Source organism: Aquila chrysaetos, chromosome 16, assembly GCF_900496995.4.
Source record: "Aquila chrysaetos chrysaetos chromosome 16, bAquChr1.4, whole genome shotgun sequence".
In the NCBI taxonomy this organism is placed as follows: domain Eukaryota; kingdom Metazoa; phylum Chordata; class Aves; order Accipitriformes; family Accipitridae; genus Aquila; species Aquila chrysaetos.
Window position 1 is genome coordinate 14,579,495 of NC_044019.1, and position 17,500 is coordinate 14,596,994.

Below are 17,500 nucleotides of genomic sequence, written 5' to 3' on the forward strand. Positions count from 1 at the left end.
GGAAATGTTTCTTCTGCAACTCTCTTTTATCCATTTAGTTTTCTGATTCTTCAGGACAGTGTTTTCTCTGTATAGCATTTGCCCCAGTGACAGCACAGTAGAAGGCTGATATTTCTTTTTGAAGCCAGATATCCCAGAACTGCTGATGGTTTAATTACAGGAAAAGCCACCTACCTCTGCAGGCTTCCCTTCATAGCAGAGCAGACTAATTGGCCATGTGCAGATACTAAGTGCTTTTCAGGGTTGGAGGAGGTTGGAAATGGATTTGATTTAAGCAGGACCTCTTTTTTTTTTTTTTTTTTTTTTTTTTTAATTATGTGGAAGAATATCCTGTTGCTAACTTTTTATTTCATGGAAACTTCTAGTCACACATTGCTGATCTCTTTTTCATTTCATGGGAACCTCCAGTGAGACTTGTCATTTCTGTCTCCTCACTCCTTTCCTCCTTTGTTTCTCTAGTAGATTTAAAGGGAGTTGCACATGACCAACTTGAAACAGATGACATGGATGAAGTGATCATGAAGCAGGACAAACAGGTTTGCAGCTCAGCCTTAGCTTCCTTTCCTGATTCAGATTCTTCCTGTGTTTCACTTCCTCCTGACAGTCAGTCCTGACACTGAACTGATCATTCGATTTTGCTAGGGCAATATGTGTGGTCCCTTGGTAAATGATGAAAGGTATGACACTGTTGCTGTCATTGCTTTCTAAAGATACCTTGATACAAATAGAAAATCTATCAATCCTACAGAAAGGTGGCTTAAATTGAGAGCTGTGTGTGTTATCGGTGTTTCTTATATAAAATTATGGTAACGGATTCTTTTGCATGTTTTTACTTAGCAATGTGTTTTGTAATACTCTATGTACTTGGCTTAAAATATTCTATCCTAGGAAATGGAGCTTTTCTTGTCTCCTCAAACGCCACTGTGTTCTGCCACAAGCTCGAATGAGTTTGAATACCTGTTTCATTTTAAGAAGGCTTGTTAAAACTAGTGTAAAGTAGGACTGTGACCATAGATATCTTAGCGATGCATATGGCTGTATGGTTCTGTATGAAGATTACTTGTTGCATTTGCTTTGTTTAACATAAAATGTGTATCACTAAAATGACTAAATGTACTAGCACAATTGATCAAGAAGTCATCTAAGAACTTGTCATATAATATCAGACCTTTGGTCTTGTGCTTTCAAATAAATTTTAATCAGTTATATGTTTCACCATGGACTGATCTGAATCTGAACCAGTCCTTGACTTTTCTTCCAAAAAAACCCCAACGTTTCCTTTACCTTTTTGTAGCTTTTGGATGGTTTTATCGGTATGAAGGAAAATTTCCCACAATCCGCAAGGTACAAAGTTTGATATGTAAATTTGTTTGCTGTGCATCTGAATTTTAATTCCTCTTTTTTCTTCTTCTTCTCTGTTATTACTAGACATTCTTTATAGTCAAATGCTTTTTCTTTTAACGTGTGCACAAATTCAGATGTGTTTGGGATGCATCCGCCTAGGAATTTGTCCTTTTGAATACTTTGGACTTTTCAAGTTCTGCCAGTTGCAGTGGGAATTATATGTCAGTACTTTGCAGAAAGTGTTCAGTACAGGTGGGCAGTACATGTCTTTATGTTCTCCAAAAGTCCTCAGAAAAATGTATAGAAAAAGGTAGAGACAAAAATTCAATGGGAATCAAGTATGCAGTTCCCAGTTATACCTTTGCAAATATCCCAGTAAGAGGGGTGCTGAAGGCAAAAGGCTTTTAGGCATGTACATCACACAGAAAGAGAAAGAAAAAAAGAAAAGAAAAAAAAACCCCAAAAAACAAAAAACCTAAAAAAAAGAAAATCTTTAAGCTTGATAGAATACTTTTATATCTGTAGAGTTGCTGCTAAAGTATTGCAATTTCAAATTATTAGAGTTTAATAATTTATTCCTGCTGTTGCTTTATTCTCTATTTCTTTCAATGTATATTAGCCATATTATAGGGGTTTTGTGGTTGTGTTGTGTGTTGGTGATGGGGTTTTTTTTGTGATGGCTGATGGTCATGAACTGGGGTAGAAATGTCAAGAAGAGTTCATATGTCTATCTTCTGAGAGCTCAAGGTTTCTGAGGAGGTCAGGATTGTGTCTGACAGATTAAGTATTTGTGTCACCGTTTAGGACTATTACTTTAACCTTCTGTGTGGACAGGAAATGCCTGTTCACCTTAATAGAGAATAGGAAATGATGGTACACTCCGATACCATTTTGTACGGCTAGCAACTCTAAATCAACATGGATCTGTAACTTGTGTGAAAGCCAGTACAGTTAGGATATCTATCTGAAAACTATAAATACATGTTATGAAAACTCAATCTCTTCACACAAATAGGTGATCTTCTGTATTGCTGCTGTCAAAGGTAGTTTATAGAGTGTCCAAATACCTTTTCATACAGTAATGAAGATCTTACCCAGTTCTTGTTGAACTCAACTGCACAGTGTGGACTAGAAGCTTGAAAAGATGTATTTTTAATCTTTGGCTTTCAGAAATGTTTTTAGATCTGGAAGTGATGAATTTTCATCCTACTCCAAATTGCTAATTGATATTTTGTTTTGTTTTAAAAACAAAATTTCATTCTGTACTAAAAATGTCTATAATAGGAAGTAAACTGAATCCATGGGGAAAATGGATGGAAAGGGTGACTCATCCTGCTGTATCTGAATGCAGTGAATGCAGCTAAGATTGTCTGATATATGTTCATGTTCTGGAACACTTTGGCTTGTGTGTGTACTGCTTAGTGTGCCTTTGAATTCAGTAATTTTTAAAATGTTGATACCTAGGAGGCTGACCTGCTAGATGTTACATTTAGTACACAGTACTAAATGTATCTTCTAATTTATTAGAGGATAAGATAATATCAGCAATTGTTGTTAAGGTACAAACTAACTAGCCCTGAATAAAACATGCCAACAGAATTATGTTTATGTTAAAACATTAGTGTGAAAAGCTAGATTTTTTTTTTACTTAAACTTTTTTAAAATTTTTGTCTCCAACTACTATTGATTTTTTTATTATTATTATTTTTTATTTTTTTCCCCAACAACAACTCCACTTAACCATGAAGCAATAGAAAACATCCCACTGAATTCAGTAGTACAAAGTTCCAATTAACTACGTGCCTGGGAGAATTATCTTTTGTAGTTTCTAGGGAAAATGTCTGTTTTCCAAGGGTTTATTATCAACATTACACATAAAAGGTGGAAGGAAGACAAATAATGCTATTTAAGGTGAAGCATGTTCATGCTTTGAATTCCCCAAACCACCATGAAGAGTCAGTAGCTGATGATAATGAGCAGAGCAAAATCAAACCCAAAGCATAGCCTTTCTGGGCACTGGCAGTAATTGACAATAAGTGGCCAGCTGCTCCTCCTTTTTACTTTTTCATAAATAAAAGGAGAACATGGGCTTTCCAATACCAGTACAAACAGGAGAGGGTGGCAGAAATGTGACATCATTAAAGTAGAAATAAGGAGCAGGATGTACTTCGAAAACAACAGGAACAGAGGCTCCAAAAAGCCTATGTAGTTTTCACCTTTGGTTGCACCCTACATCTAAAATTTTAGAGTTGCTTTGTGCTGTATTAGTTCACTCATGTGAGCAGATTTTATCTGGTGCTCATAAAAGCTACTTTGCCTTCGTGATGGACTGTTCTTTCCTGGGAGCAATTCAGCTTCTGCACTGATCTAAGTCTTTCCTTTGTAATTGCTGATTTCAGTGGTATTAAGGCAGGCAATGCTGGTTTTAGGGCATATGCATGAAGATGTTTTATGCATAGAATATTCACATCTACCTGTACATGAGCATCTGTCACCTGAAAGCAGTCAGTCTTGTATTTAGATAAAAATGCCAGAACGGAGTGATGGCAAATCAAGACCTAACCAAAATTGTTTGACTATTCAAAGTTTTGTACTGGGCCTGTGTGCCCTAATGTTGTAACTTTGCAGAGGAGCAAAAAAGTTGAGCTGTCTGATCCTGTCCAACTTAATGTCCACAAGCACTCCAAATAAGGTTGACTTTCCTGCAAATTGCTGGGGAAATGGACTTCAGATTTTCTTTTAAAAGACCATCCACATACTTGCACAGACTAATTATATTTTCAAGGCAGGCACTCATGTACCAAGCTTGAAGTTTGCCATGTCTTTAGCTGATGTAAAAATCTGCTTAACTAAAAAAAAAAAAAAAAGAAAAATGAAACCACCAAAACTTCCCAGAAAGGGAAAGAGCGAAAGAAGTCAAAAAGTGACAGTCTGTGTGAACAGAGGAAGAATAAAAAGGAAATGGAGTTTGAGCAAAAACTTGCCAAAGAGAAAGAAGGAATGTTGGAGAAAGAAAAACAACTGAAAATAAATCGTCTTGTACAAGAGGTATGTTGTGTTCTCCTATGAAGTGCAAAATTATGTTGAAAGAAAATGAGCTGAATCTTTAGTGCAATTATCTTAGCAGGACACTTGTTTAATTATTTCAAAGATAATGAAGTTTTAAAAAATTGCTGTTTCACTGCAGAACTCTGTTCCCATGTTTGCTTGTTTCTACAGTCAGTTTTTGCCCAAATGAAGATACCTCTGCAGTTAATGAGTGTCCATATGTAGTGATGAATTTAATGAAAGACAGCAGAATAGGAAATCATTCTCAAAAGCGTTATTAGTTTTAAAACTAATTTAAATGGCATTTCATACTTTTGAAACATTTTGTATTGCAACTGTACCTATAACCTTTTTTCATGCACTGATGTTATGGTTAAGGTATCTGAGACAGAACGAGAAGACCTGGAAGAATCAGAAAAGGTGCAGCACTGGGTGGAAAGACTTTGTCAGACACGGTTAGAACAGATTTCCTCTGTGGAGAATGAGTCTCCTGAGGTAAAATTCTGGCTTCTCCATATATTGCATGAGCTCTAAATAATTCAGTAGTTGTGTCCTAAAAGCAACAGGTTTTTACCAGAGAAAAGTCTGTTTTGACCTTTCCCTCTCAGCCTTCATTCTAAGAGAGGAAAAAATTGTAATTGATAAATTACAATCTATATAATTTGCTGTTCCTATATTTTATTGAGTTTTTTTTTTTATTTTTAATGAACTGGTTTTATTTTGTCCTTTTTAAGTATATTATAACCACAAAATTAACAGTTTTATTGGCTTGTGAGCTGTTTGGCCTAGGTGGGATATGCTACCAATAATAAAACTGAAACTAGAATACCCAGCCATATTTTTTTAGTATCTGATGAAAATAAGAACATCATTGACAATGAGCTCTTGGATGCTTCCTTGTATTGCATGGAATAAAGCTACAGGTTAAGAAAATGATAAAGATAAGAAAGTCCCAAATAACAGGGTTTGGTTTTGTTTTTTAAATAGTCCCCTTAAAGGGAGTTGCAGATAGTGATTGTGCCTTAGAGCCTGATGGTTCTAGATGTGGAGTGAGGCTTTCCCACCATCCTGCTGCTCTGGCTCCCTTCCAAGCACAGCTGCTTTCAAGAGGAACGCTGCAATCTGTTGAACTCCCCTGGGATCCCCGAGAAATTGCAACCACAAAGGGGACCCTTGGGGAACACTCTTGCATGAATTTCCTTCAGGTCAATGTGAAGCTGCTCTGAAAAAAGCAGCTGGTCTTCTGTTCTTCCTGATCTCAGACTCAGATCCGTGTGGCTCTTCACATCCACGTGGCTCTTTTAGTGCAGGTCTCTAGGACAGTGGAATGATTATGCTGAGTTTTCTCTCGCTGCCCGATTTTGGCTGCCTCTGTTCTGGTAGGTCTTTGTCCCACTTACTTTGTAAAGTAAAAGGGAACATTACAGATTAAAATCACTGTTGTATTTCCAGAGCTCTACCCTGATTTAAGACAAGCACTCTGTTGTATTTGCTCCATCAATTCTTCTATTACATTATATTACATATAAATATTCTATTACAATTCTTCTACAAAACTACCTAAGCAGTTAAACTCACATAAAACAAAACCAAAATGCTTCTGAGAGATAAACGCAGCTGAACAATATTCAGGTACTACAGGCTTGAACTGCTGCTTGGGTATAAGAGCAGTCAAGATCTCTTGACCTCTGCCAATGAAATACCTGTTTTTTAGTACCAAGGGGTGAGTATGGCAGATAAGGAGATCCCAAAGAATGTCAACAGAGATACCTACTTGAGGGAAGTATTGTCATATTAGACTGAGATGCATGTGTCTGTAGGACAACTCATCTCAAATATTTCCTCAGCTGAGTCTACAAAATAGCAAAATGAAAGAGTATCAACTGGATTTTCTTAAATACTTCAGTTTGTTCACTGATAAAAGAAAAGTTAGCCACTCTAACAGCATATGTAGACTCCTTCTTTGCACACACAACCTTATTTTTTGGGTGAGCTGCTCATTATGTTCAAACTCTGGAGTTTGTTAGCCCCACCATGCATCTGGTGTTGATTAACAGAAATTAGAAGGTCCAGAACCTCCTGAGGATCTGAATTTCATAGCACCCTAAACTTTTTGTTTTGATAGCTGCTTAAGCTTACTTTTCTCACGTGTATTAATGTCTCGTTATGTTTACCCCAGACTTTAGCCCCTTTCCCTTTTTAAATGGCATGGAATTTCAGGGCCCTTCTTCAATTACTTTCATTTTATATAATCACCTTTGCAAGGAGCAATTCTTGCTTTCTCTTCATAAGAGCTAGAGAAGCAAGAGTTGTGTTATCTGTGATTTGTCCTATGATTTTGCCTTCTGAAGACTCCATGCAGTTGGGGTTTTCTGGTTGTCTTTTGAGGGGTTTTCTTGTGTGTCACCCCCCCTGCCCCAACAGCCAAGGCTAGTATCACAGCACTCCAATTTTCTTTCCAGTTTAGAAGTGAAGTGCTTTTAAAAAGGCTTTCAGAGAAAAAGTTTATGTATATTCTGTGTGGGAGAATCCAGGAGCTTCCTGTGCAGGAGCAGTTAGGCTGAGTGATGTTCCTAGGATTTGCCACTAATTTCTTCAGAGCTGTTGCAGGCAGATGAACTGTTAAGGCAGATTTCTTTTCTGTTGCACATAGTTGGCAAGTGGACGTCCTTCCGCTTCTCCTTCGGCCACATCAATGCGGCGTTTTGCTGGTGGCCTGCAGCTTCATACCACAGATCTTGATGATATAAACTTAGATGAAGTTGACAAGCCTAAACAACGTGTCGCACCACCTCCGCTACCACCCCCCTCTGTTACTCCAGCATCATCAGCTCATCCGCTTCCTACATCAAATGTTGCCCTTGCAAGAGGTCCAGCCCTGGCAGTAACACCAGCTTCCCAGGTGACCTCATGATCTGTTCAGATGCATGCGCCTTTACCGTTCCCCTGCCTGGCTTTCCTCCCCTACTCCATCACCCACTTTATCCACTGGATCTACCTACCTGCCATATGCAATGTTAAAAGAAGGAATGGTTTCAATGCTTCATAGCAGTGAATGCAGTCCAGAGATAGATTGTTGTTGGGTTTTTTTGTTTTGTTGGTTTTTTTTAATTTAAGTCCAGAGGGTTTTGCTCTCTCCTCCCTATGTACATTGTAATCCTACCACATGCAGGTATCTTGGGCAGAACGTGTCAGCTAAAAAGACAATTTGGACTTGAGTGTTTAAAGATTAAAAAAAAAGCAATGGCAGGCAGCAGATTTAACTCACAGTTGACAAAAATATCTCTGTAGTGAAAATGACTTGTGAAAGTGTTTTAAATGTCATCAAATTGATTTGTTAGGTGAGAAGTGTGGACAGAGAAAATTAGCTTAAAATCAGAAGCTCAAACTTTTAAAATATCAACACTGTATAAATTACCAGTAAAATACTTTTAAATGAACAAGAGCTGATAATCAGGTTTCACTTTTTCTGCACACACAGGAATTAGGGATTTCTTTGAGAAAATGTTCTGACTTTCTCCTTATTACAATCTCAGTCCAAAAGAAGATCAAATATAAGAAATCTTGTGCCAGATCTCACTTTAGGAGAGAAATGGCGGCTGTTGCATCATAATTCCCTTTGCTAAGCACTGTAGTGGGATTCATGTACTCATTTTTGTGGCAAAAGATTCTTATTTGTTTCGAACAGCAGAAGAGGATCCCATACGGTCACTTCTTTCCTGCACGGTTTTCTGCATGGATTGACTGACTCCATTGTTGGATTTAATTTTTTAATTTTTTTTTTTTTTTTTGCATGTTTGCTTGGAAATACTAGGCTTTGCATTTGCATGATTCTGGTTGGATGGGGAAGGATACGCAAATTAATCACTTCTCAGGGGAAACTTGCAGATTATTTCTATGTGAATAATTGCCCTAATGTGAACTACGAATCTCTTCTTATAAACTTAAGTAGACCTCTGATAGTGCTCGATCTATGTCCTTTATTATGTTTGAAGTGCCAAGAATATGCTAGATCCACTGAAATGGAGATGTCAGATGTTCTTATGGATAACAGGTTTCCCAAGTTATTTGTGAAATAAAAATGATGTGAAATGACACAAGTGTACAAAGTGCTAGCATTCAGAGGAGAAATACATTCTCCTAATGCTAATAGAAAATATTCAGATAAAAGAAGTAATATAGGAACTGCCATACTGGATCTGACCTCAAACCCATATATTACAAAATATGTTTCCGGCAGTTTTTCACTGCTAGATATGTTAGAAAAAAAACGTTAATAATTAAAGAAAAATACATCAGGTAACAACAACAGAAGAAGACCTAGCCTTCAAAAATGGTAAGTCATTTTTCACTGAATATAATTAGTGTATATGAGGAAAGAACTAAGCTCTTAGTAAAGTATTAATACTGAGCCAAAGCTGCTTTGTTTGTAAGTAGATAACTCAGTATTTCTGATGTGGTTTCAGAAATGGAAGAAAAATCAGAAGCTGGACAATTTATCCTTGCTGCTTTTTAAAAAGTGGGTTTTTAACACCACAGATAAGCAGAAGCAATGCGTTTATTTGATGTCAGTGATTAAATATCATGTGTTTATGCCTGCTAAAGCAAAAAATAAGACAACTGTTGTTGTCCCATAAGTGTACTTTTCTAAAATTAATCAAACCAGTAAATCTCCTCTATGTTGCTAAGTTGGTTTTTTTTTTTTTCCCCCAGATCATTTAATTTTAAATTCAGCTTGAACAAATACCAGCCAAAAAGGAATGAAATACTGTCAAATACATTCTTGACAACTAACTATTAAAATATCTGGTATAAATTGATCTGTTTCTCAAACCTATTATTAGCTATATACTTCATATGAACCCAGTACTAAGTCTGTTACTGTTTAGGTTGTAAGAAACACCTCCCACGGCGGCAAAGTATCTTCTGTGTCAAGCAATCCGCTGGTATGTCATATACTGTTAATAATGACTGTAGTTTTATGAACTTCCCATGTAATGCTAATGTCAAGGAAATGCCAAGGGTTTGACTCTGCATGGCTAATTTATTTAAAATTCAGCACTTGCATTCATGCGCCTGGATCCATTGCTCTGTAACAAGATAACCTAATACCAGGTAGTGGAAGTGACTCCTATATGGTCTGAGGACTTCGTATTTCAACGCTTCAGCAACATACAGTCCATGTTTGCCTGTTCTGGATATCTGTATGTCATGGAGCATATACTTTGTTCTTCTGCCGAGACAGACAAAAGGAACTAGGACCAAACTATATTTTAAACATAATGGGTGCGAAGAAGGAAGCTTCTCGGAAGAACCAACATTTGTTTGATAACTCTTTGCACTGATTTTGATTCAAGATGGCTGGATGTCAGGTTTGCCCATTCTGAGGCACTCTAGAAAAGTCTGTCTCTAAACAGTGCAACTGCGGAAGAAATCATCCGGTTCTCATGCAACTTTAACAAGTTGATATCTGTGAACCTGCCGATTCTTCTCATATTAGAAAGCTTAATGATACGATACATTTTGCAGTGTGGAACAACATTAGTTGAGGGATATCCACAGGGACTTTAAAAGATCTGGTTCCAAAACCTTTTTCTTAAATTATTTAAAAAAGGAGAAAAAAAAAAAGACAAACAAAACCCACCATCAACAACAAAAAAAACCACTCCAAAAACTCCCCTTTAAAAAAAAAAAAAAAAACAACATGGCTTAACCAATTTGCTGGAAGCAATTCAAATAATTTAAGAGGATACAGCTTGTACTATATGAATGATATCTGGAATACATCACATTTCCTATGAGAAACATTGACAAGAGTATGCTGAGAGTTGCTGGGGTTAAGTCAGAAACTAAACCCACAGGGCTCAGTTTTGAACTTGAATAAAACTATGCTTGACGTCAGTGGGAGTTTTGACTGAGTAAGAAGTGTACAACTGGGTTAGTACGTGCTGGATGATTAGGTCTTAGATGCCTCTGGGTATCTGTACTTTGTACAGTCAAGGATAGGTAATTAGCGTAACTAACCCTTGCTCTTAAGCCAAGGTAAGTTAGCTTGAAATTCTTTATGGAAAGCTGATTGCTGCAGTCCTGGTGAATTTCATCTTAAAAGATCTATTTAGCTGTAGATTAGTTAAAATCTCATTTCAGGTTCACTATGTTCTTATACTCAACTTCAGCATTTTTTTTTTTTTTTTCCCTGTAGTTTCTCATTCAGTTCATTGCCTTTACAGGATAAGTGCCAAAAGCAGGGATGAGATTTTTCCATAATCTTGGTGGTGAAGTCAAAGTTTAGGGGAAAAAGCTACTATCTGGATGCAAGAGAAATTATGTTTTGGCTTGTTGACTTCTAAAGTCTTAGTTAAAATAATTCTGTAAGCCTTTTGTTGTATTAGTGTCATTAAATTGATTACCATAAACTATTAGAATTGAGGCATCTTGATGAAATGATGGATTTGCACAAATTACATTGTGAATTGTAATTTTCTTAAATTAACCCCATAGCAGCTTGCTCCAAGTCCACCTACCCAACGACCTCCAGGGGTACCAATAGTCTCTAAACCTGTCATGCTGCATCCTGACCCAAACTTTATGGTCAGGCCAACAATCAAATCAGAGGCCCTGGTAAGCCTTTTAATGTTCTTTTTCCGAGTGCTATAGTACTGTGGGATTTGTTCTTGACTTGTACTCAAAGAATCAGTTCTTGTCTCATTTTCTGCTAACTAAAATTCATGTAGATTGTCAAGTGATCACTAATGGTAAGTACAAAAGGGTATTTTTCCTTCTCCTCCCCCCCCCCCCCCCCCATTATCTAGCAGTCATTTTAGTGACAATTTTTATACAGGAGTGGATAATTCCAGAGCAGTGTAGAGCCTTAGACTCTGTAGATGCTATTTTTCATTTATTCACATGCTGGTTTTTATTTTTATAAATTCTGAATTCATTTGTCAGAAATTAAATAGTAAAAATTAATTACACTGTATTTTTCCTTTGTAAATAGTCATGGCCATACTTGAAATGTAGATATATATCTCATCATTTCATTTCCAGAGGAAAAAAACATGTGTTGTTGTATCTTAGACTCTGATACACTGGTCATGCAGTGTTCCTGCCAAGTTGACTCACAATCAGATTCTTTTTCTTATTTCTATTCCATTTCTGTTTCAAATGTAAGTGAAGAAAAAACTCTTAGGTTAAGTATTTTAGGACCAACCATGTAGCATCTTCAGGAATTGTGGTATATAAGGGAAAGTGAGCCAAAGCATACTGGAAAAAAAGAGAAATACTGCTCTGACAGGTGATAACTCCCAAGTGACAGCCCTGAAAATTCATCCAACATAGGTGGCGGGCCAATTAGTAGTATTTATTCTTGAGGGTCATCATGATTTATGGTGTTAGAATTAGAGTTGTGTGTCTGTTATATGCATGTGTGTGGACATGTGTGTATATATACATTTATATAAGCAAGACAGTGTATTGCAACACGTGAGCTAAGTGATGGAAAAAAACATCACATTTGCATTTCATTTATTTAAGTATAAGCTTATGCTGTATCTGACAGTAAATGATGTGTGCAATATTCCTAGCTGTCTTTCATTAAAGTGCGATGGATTTTTTTTTTGTCATTTTCTGCTTTAATAATTTAGATACTCTTGTTCCTTTTTTTACCCTGTTACAGTTTGAACAAATTTAAGTGGTACTTAGGAACCAGTTTTCCCACAGACATAGTCATCTTGAAACTTCTATATTATAAATGGATTGAAATGATAAATGAAAGCAGTTTTTATAAGTTGCTTAAGAGAAGGCTACATGAGCTAAAAATAAATTCAAATACCTCCAATGTAGATATTTCCTTCAGTTGTATGCATTGGAGCTTTCATTTTGATTGTGTTCAGTAATTCAGTATCTCTAAGCAATATGAAATTCCTTAGGGGAGGAGTACACAGAGTAAAATCATAATCTGCAGTTAATATAATCTAGCTCTTGAAAATAAATGCCTGGTGTGCAAATATAAACTAGTCTGCAAAACTGATAATATCCTTACGTGTGATCAGACCGTCTTGGTACAAATTCAAAATGTTCGTTGTTTGGTTTTGTTTTTTTTTTTTCCTTTTGTAGCTGCTTACAATTAGTTTGAGAAATTGGCAATAAGATCCACCTCCATAGGGAAATCTCTATGATTTGTTATGCATGCATGCACATTTTCCAAATCACAAGTCTGCTAAAATGTTTCAGATGTCAATCATCTTCATTCCCAAACTGCCTTATGTTAGTTGGAAGATCACACTTTCAGTGGGAGCAATATTCTGATAGGACTTTGAGAGAAACATCGGTCTTTAAATTGGTTTTGTAGACCTGTTACCTCTTACTTCCATTTATGACTGATGCAGTAAAGACCTGCAATGAAGTCACAGTAGTATGTGGAGTAACACTTCTATGGGTACCAAAGTGAAGCGGGAGTCTACTTCTGTTAGTTAAAAAATGAAAAGGCCAGTGTATGATGAAACAGACAAGAAGGTACTTTGCCTGTCTCCAGAAATGTGTAAGAATTATAATTTGATTTCATGCGGAAGGAATGCTTTTTGTTTGTTTGCAGAGGGGTCCTTATTTAAGTCAATGGTTCAGGTACAAGACCGGTTCAGCTTCTCTTAGCGAAGGGGGTTATCACCAAAGGAAAAGTGTCTTTTGCTACCCTATTTCTTGTCTTGGTAGATTTCACACACTTTACAGAACTCTAGTCTTTATGTCTTAATATGACATAACACACATAATTTCTTCTACCTTGTTTTTATCTGAATTTAGCTGTCCAGAGTACCAAACTCTAGAAACTGATCTTGATGGATTAACTTGATTCAAACAGTTAATCAAGTGAGCCTATACTCAAGCAATTCACTAGTAAAGCAGCTGAACAGCATGAAAATAAGAATAAATTAAACATGCAAGAATGGGTAAAATATTCCTGTTACCTGGAAGGTAGTTGGGCCAGATAGGAACAGTGAAGTGTCTGTTGTGACTTAAGTCTTCATATTAACTGAATTCAGGTCAGAATTCCCAGGTCTTTGAACAGTTCATGAAAATGAAATTGTTCTGACTTATAAATAGGAAAATGTTGGGTGAGGATTAAACTTTGAGTGTGGCCTTGAATGCTGAGGATTGCTCTGGGTCAAAATCAGTGTGAATTGTTTGTATCTGCTGTACTAGAGTGAATTGGAATACACTGATGGCAAAGCTAATTAAATTTTGGCTCAGAGAACAGGAGAGGATTGTTATGATTTCATGGTGGGGTTTTCAGAGAAGTAAAACCAACATGGACATTAGCCTCTGCTATCCCAACTATCACAAACATCCTGTTGTGTGAGTTAGAAAACTTTGATGCACTTGCTGCTACTAAAGATTTTTCCTCCCTCGCTGCTTTGTGGTTGGATGCAGCATTTCTGAAAGTAAGAATGAATGTTTAAGCTTTCCTCTAATTTGCAAGATTTGAAGCCTGATTCTGCAGGACTGCAGTCAAGGGACCTGAGACAGGTGCTTAGATACTGTGTGGCAAGATGTGCTGTGATTGGAAATTTCAGTTATTATTGGTCACAGCTATACCAAAACCGTCTGTGTTGAAAAGGAAATTTTTTTCTAAGTGGCTAGAGAGGGCCTGAAGAGTTTTCTGGAAAATCTTGCCAGACTTGCCCAAAAGTCCTTCAAGACAAAAAACTCTGTCATTGTATTAATTAAATGCAGACAACAAATCTCTCATCAACTCAGGAAAAGATATGTTTTTCCAAGTAATGGTATGACTATAGGACACTGATAGAATCAGTAGTGAAACTGATATATAGTAATTTGTTTTAAAGCAAATTGAGTTTGGAAATGTAAATACCATAGTTTAGTCTGTAGAAGTTGTTCTTGTTTTAGAAGACTCAAATACATTACTTGATTTGATGCAGGGTTTTGAATAGAGGCTGGAGAGTTGTAAGGGGTGTTTTATATAAGGTTGGGGTTTTGGGGGTTTTTTTAGCCCATTTTATTTTTGGAAATTTTTGTAACATAGTAAGAGGTTCTGTGTTTTAAGTGATTCCAAACTACAGTGTACCATTTTGTTAATGCACTGGAAGCAAAAGAAAAACAGAATCAATATGGGAGTAAAATCACTGAAGCCCAACACAATAAAATAAAATCCAACAGTTATTAATCAATATTGTGAAATTACTTGTAGATATCGAAATTGAAGCAAGACCACTCAGAAATAAGTCAATATAAATTCAGAAGGAATTTTTCTTTAAGTAGAATGAACCTGTACTAGTAATTGATATTTAAGTAATTGCTTCTTTCAGGATGAGCCCAAATACACATATCTTTTCTTTCAGCTTATCAACTTCACAAGGAACTTAATAATGAAATTCACCTTTCAGTATAGGAAATGCATGGTAGGAGAGCAAATCTTAAATGTGTAATATATATTTATCATGACTTTTCAATATTTTGCAAATTACTTGTCTAGCACTTTGTCCATGTGGGTTTTTTCAGTTATTTTTTTCAAAACCATGGAGAAGAGACCCCAGCGCTGTTCTGTAGAAATTAGAGGTAAAAGGAGTCATGGAAAATATGTTTAAGAAATCTTGTGGTATGGAAATGTGCATTATTTATGTAGTTTCTCTAGAAGTCTTTCCTCTTTGTATTCAGTACTATTTCACTGTGTGTGTTCTCTCATTTTGAAATGGTATAGGGAACAAGCACTAACAAGTGTGCAAGTGTGATTTGGTCCCTAGACGTGCAAGAAAAGCAGTGAGTTTATTTATGAGTAGGTGATAGTTATTAACAGCAAAAAGTTAATATCTGGTTTGGCAATTTTCTTTCTTTTGCAGCCACAAGAGATGTTTAAAAGGATGGTGGTTTACAATTCATCATTTAGATCTAACAAAAACCAAGTAAAATAACATTTTTGTGTTTTGTGTGGTACTTCTTGTTTTGGCTGGTCATAGATTTAAAACTTTCCTTTCTAATCCTGTTGCTCAGTTTCTAAGACAGAGGTGCAAGACAGCCCTAGTGCATGAAAACTGCTAGTCTTTGTAAACTTTCAGTGTGTGCCTGTGGCTCCTGCTAGTTTAGACAGATGAAGACTGAGAGAACAGTAAATCCTTCAGGTTGAACCATCTGTAACTACTTATATGCTTAGTGCAGTCTTTAAGATAGTTGAACACTGATAACTGATCTGATACTGGGAATTTTTTTTTTTTCTATTCCTAAGATTTCCTTGTTTCTTTTAGTCTCCAGTTGCAATGCTTTCAGTAATAAAATATTTTCTTAGTTTAACAAATAGAGCTATTATCATAACATAGTTATTGGTAGGAAATCAGAGGAACTGGTGGTGGAAAGCACTTATTCATATAACCTTTCTGTATTCTGTAGGATATTTCTGTTGTGTTACTACTTTTATTGCTTCCCTCTGTCAGTGATGAAGTTTTCATCTCTTCCTCTGTGGTTGACTGGTGGTTCAATAGATGGTCCCTTGAAGAAGTTAACTTCCTGCTTAACTTCTCTGCTGCTGTTAAATGTGTCAGTTTCTGTGCAAAACACCATTAATGCAAGCTAAGTCAGATGCATTGCCATGTTATATGAAAATGTTGGCGCACAGTTGTGAGCTCACAGTGTGAGCTTTTGAGTGGTAAACCATTAAGATCAATAATTAATTTTTTTCTTCTTTTGGTCAGTTTCAATCTAGATCTAGAATGGAAAACTGGATTTGACTAAGATAAATCAAACTTTGAGACTGGTCAGTTGCCACTGTATGTTAGTATGTTCTGTATATATAATAGTTATTTTCTTAGCAAATGTATTTTTTGGAAAAAATTGTTAAATCTAGTCATAGGTTTCTCTTTCAGTTCTTTGTTTATTTCAGTCAAATCTCAGTTGCTATTGACTATTGATGCTAGAAACTTCAGTGAGCAGTACCATTGGCTTAGGTGCTTGTGTTTGGGTTTGTGGTTTTTTTCTTTAAGTAGTAGCTTTACCTTTCATCTAGAAGTCCAGACAGTTGTTTCAGTGCAATTAAACATTTTAATGTTCCACGTTCAACTTACGTTCAGTCCTATGAATATCACTGTAAGTCAAGAAAGGATTAGAATGGTCTTCACTCTTTCACCTGAGATGTCCTGAGTAGTGAGAGGGTGGGCTTAGCACTGTGGTTTCCACTCGGTGTTGCTTGGTCTATTAGTCCCTGCTTGGATATGGAGTGTGCTCTCTGTTCTCTGAATTTGTGATGCCCATTTCTGGGAAGATTTATTTACAGTTCAGTGGATGTCTTCATTGTATCATAGCTCTATTTGTACTTTATTGGATCCAGATCATGTCACTTCTTTGCTTCCAGGTTTTTTGTTGTGGGGTTTAGTGGGTTTTTTTTTCCTGTTTAAAAATTATTTTCCCAGGAAAACTTTCTTCAAGGGCAACATCTGTTTTTCATGAGGGCGACCTGGGACAAAGAGAGTTCAATGACTTCCTTTAGATTACATAATGAATTAGTGGCTTGGCTGAGATTGGAGTCCTTTCCTCTAAGTTGCTTGCTCCAAGACCATAGATGTCTACTTCAGCCATGATTCCAAAGGTCAATACAAATTCAGCTATTCAAACTATTAGTTGTTTAGGTAGCTGTCATTGTAAAATGTTTCTCTTACAGTTTTAGTAAAACTATTTATAGTATTAATACACTTTGTAAATGAATGAATGATTGGGTTTTTCCCCGGGATGAAATTCTACCCTCACTGAAGTCTGTGATCAAATTCCCATTTATTGAGTTCCTCAAAGGTAGCGGTTAACAAATGTAATGCAACCCATACTAATTTAAATGCTAAATAAGGTCTGTCATGTTCCTATTCCCCAAAGATGCTTTTAATACATATTTCCCTACCAAAAAAACCTGCTTGTGGCAGTAAGCAAAAGTTCTGCAGTTGTGCCCTGATGATTTAGCTCTCTGGAGCCTGGGGAGACAAAGTCATGCTTCAACCCTTGCAAGTGTTTCTTCTGTCTCAGAAGAAAGACAGAACGAGGACATGATTTGCTTAAGTTGGTCTTCTGACCTCAGGGGAAGGGTAAAGGGAGAGGCAGCCTGCAGGAAAGCCAGGGT

The 17,500-nt window shown here is 36.5% G+C and overlaps 1 protein-coding gene across 8 annotated transcripts in view; it reads left to right on the forward strand.

Moving 5' to 3' along the window:
• USH1C (USH1 protein network component harmonin) overlaps positions 1-17,500 on the forward strand; it is a 52,747-nt gene that overhangs the window by 27,648 nt on the left and 7,599 nt on the right. For 3 of the 8 annotated variants that reach the window (XM_030038779.1, XM_030038775.1, XM_030038780.1), the window contains exons 15-21: positions 1,295-1,344; positions 4,240-4,392; positions 4,771-4,887; positions 7,046-7,294; positions 9,282-9,338; positions 10,894-11,013; positions 15,246-15,308. In XM_030038779.1, the coding sequence (XP_029894639.1) occupies positions 1,295-1,344; positions 4,240-4,392; positions 4,771-4,887; positions 7,046-7,294; positions 9,282-9,338; positions 10,894-11,013; positions 15,246-15,308 (809 nt within the window). Of the gene's footprint in view, positions 1-459; positions 537-1,294; positions 1,345-4,239; positions 4,393-4,770; positions 4,888-7,045; positions 7,295-9,281; positions 9,339-10,893; positions 11,014-15,245; positions 15,309-17,500 lie in introns of all 8 variants that reach the window. The other 5 variants (XM_030038778.1, XM_030038782.2, XM_030038781.1 and 2 more) reach the window with 5 other exon arrangements.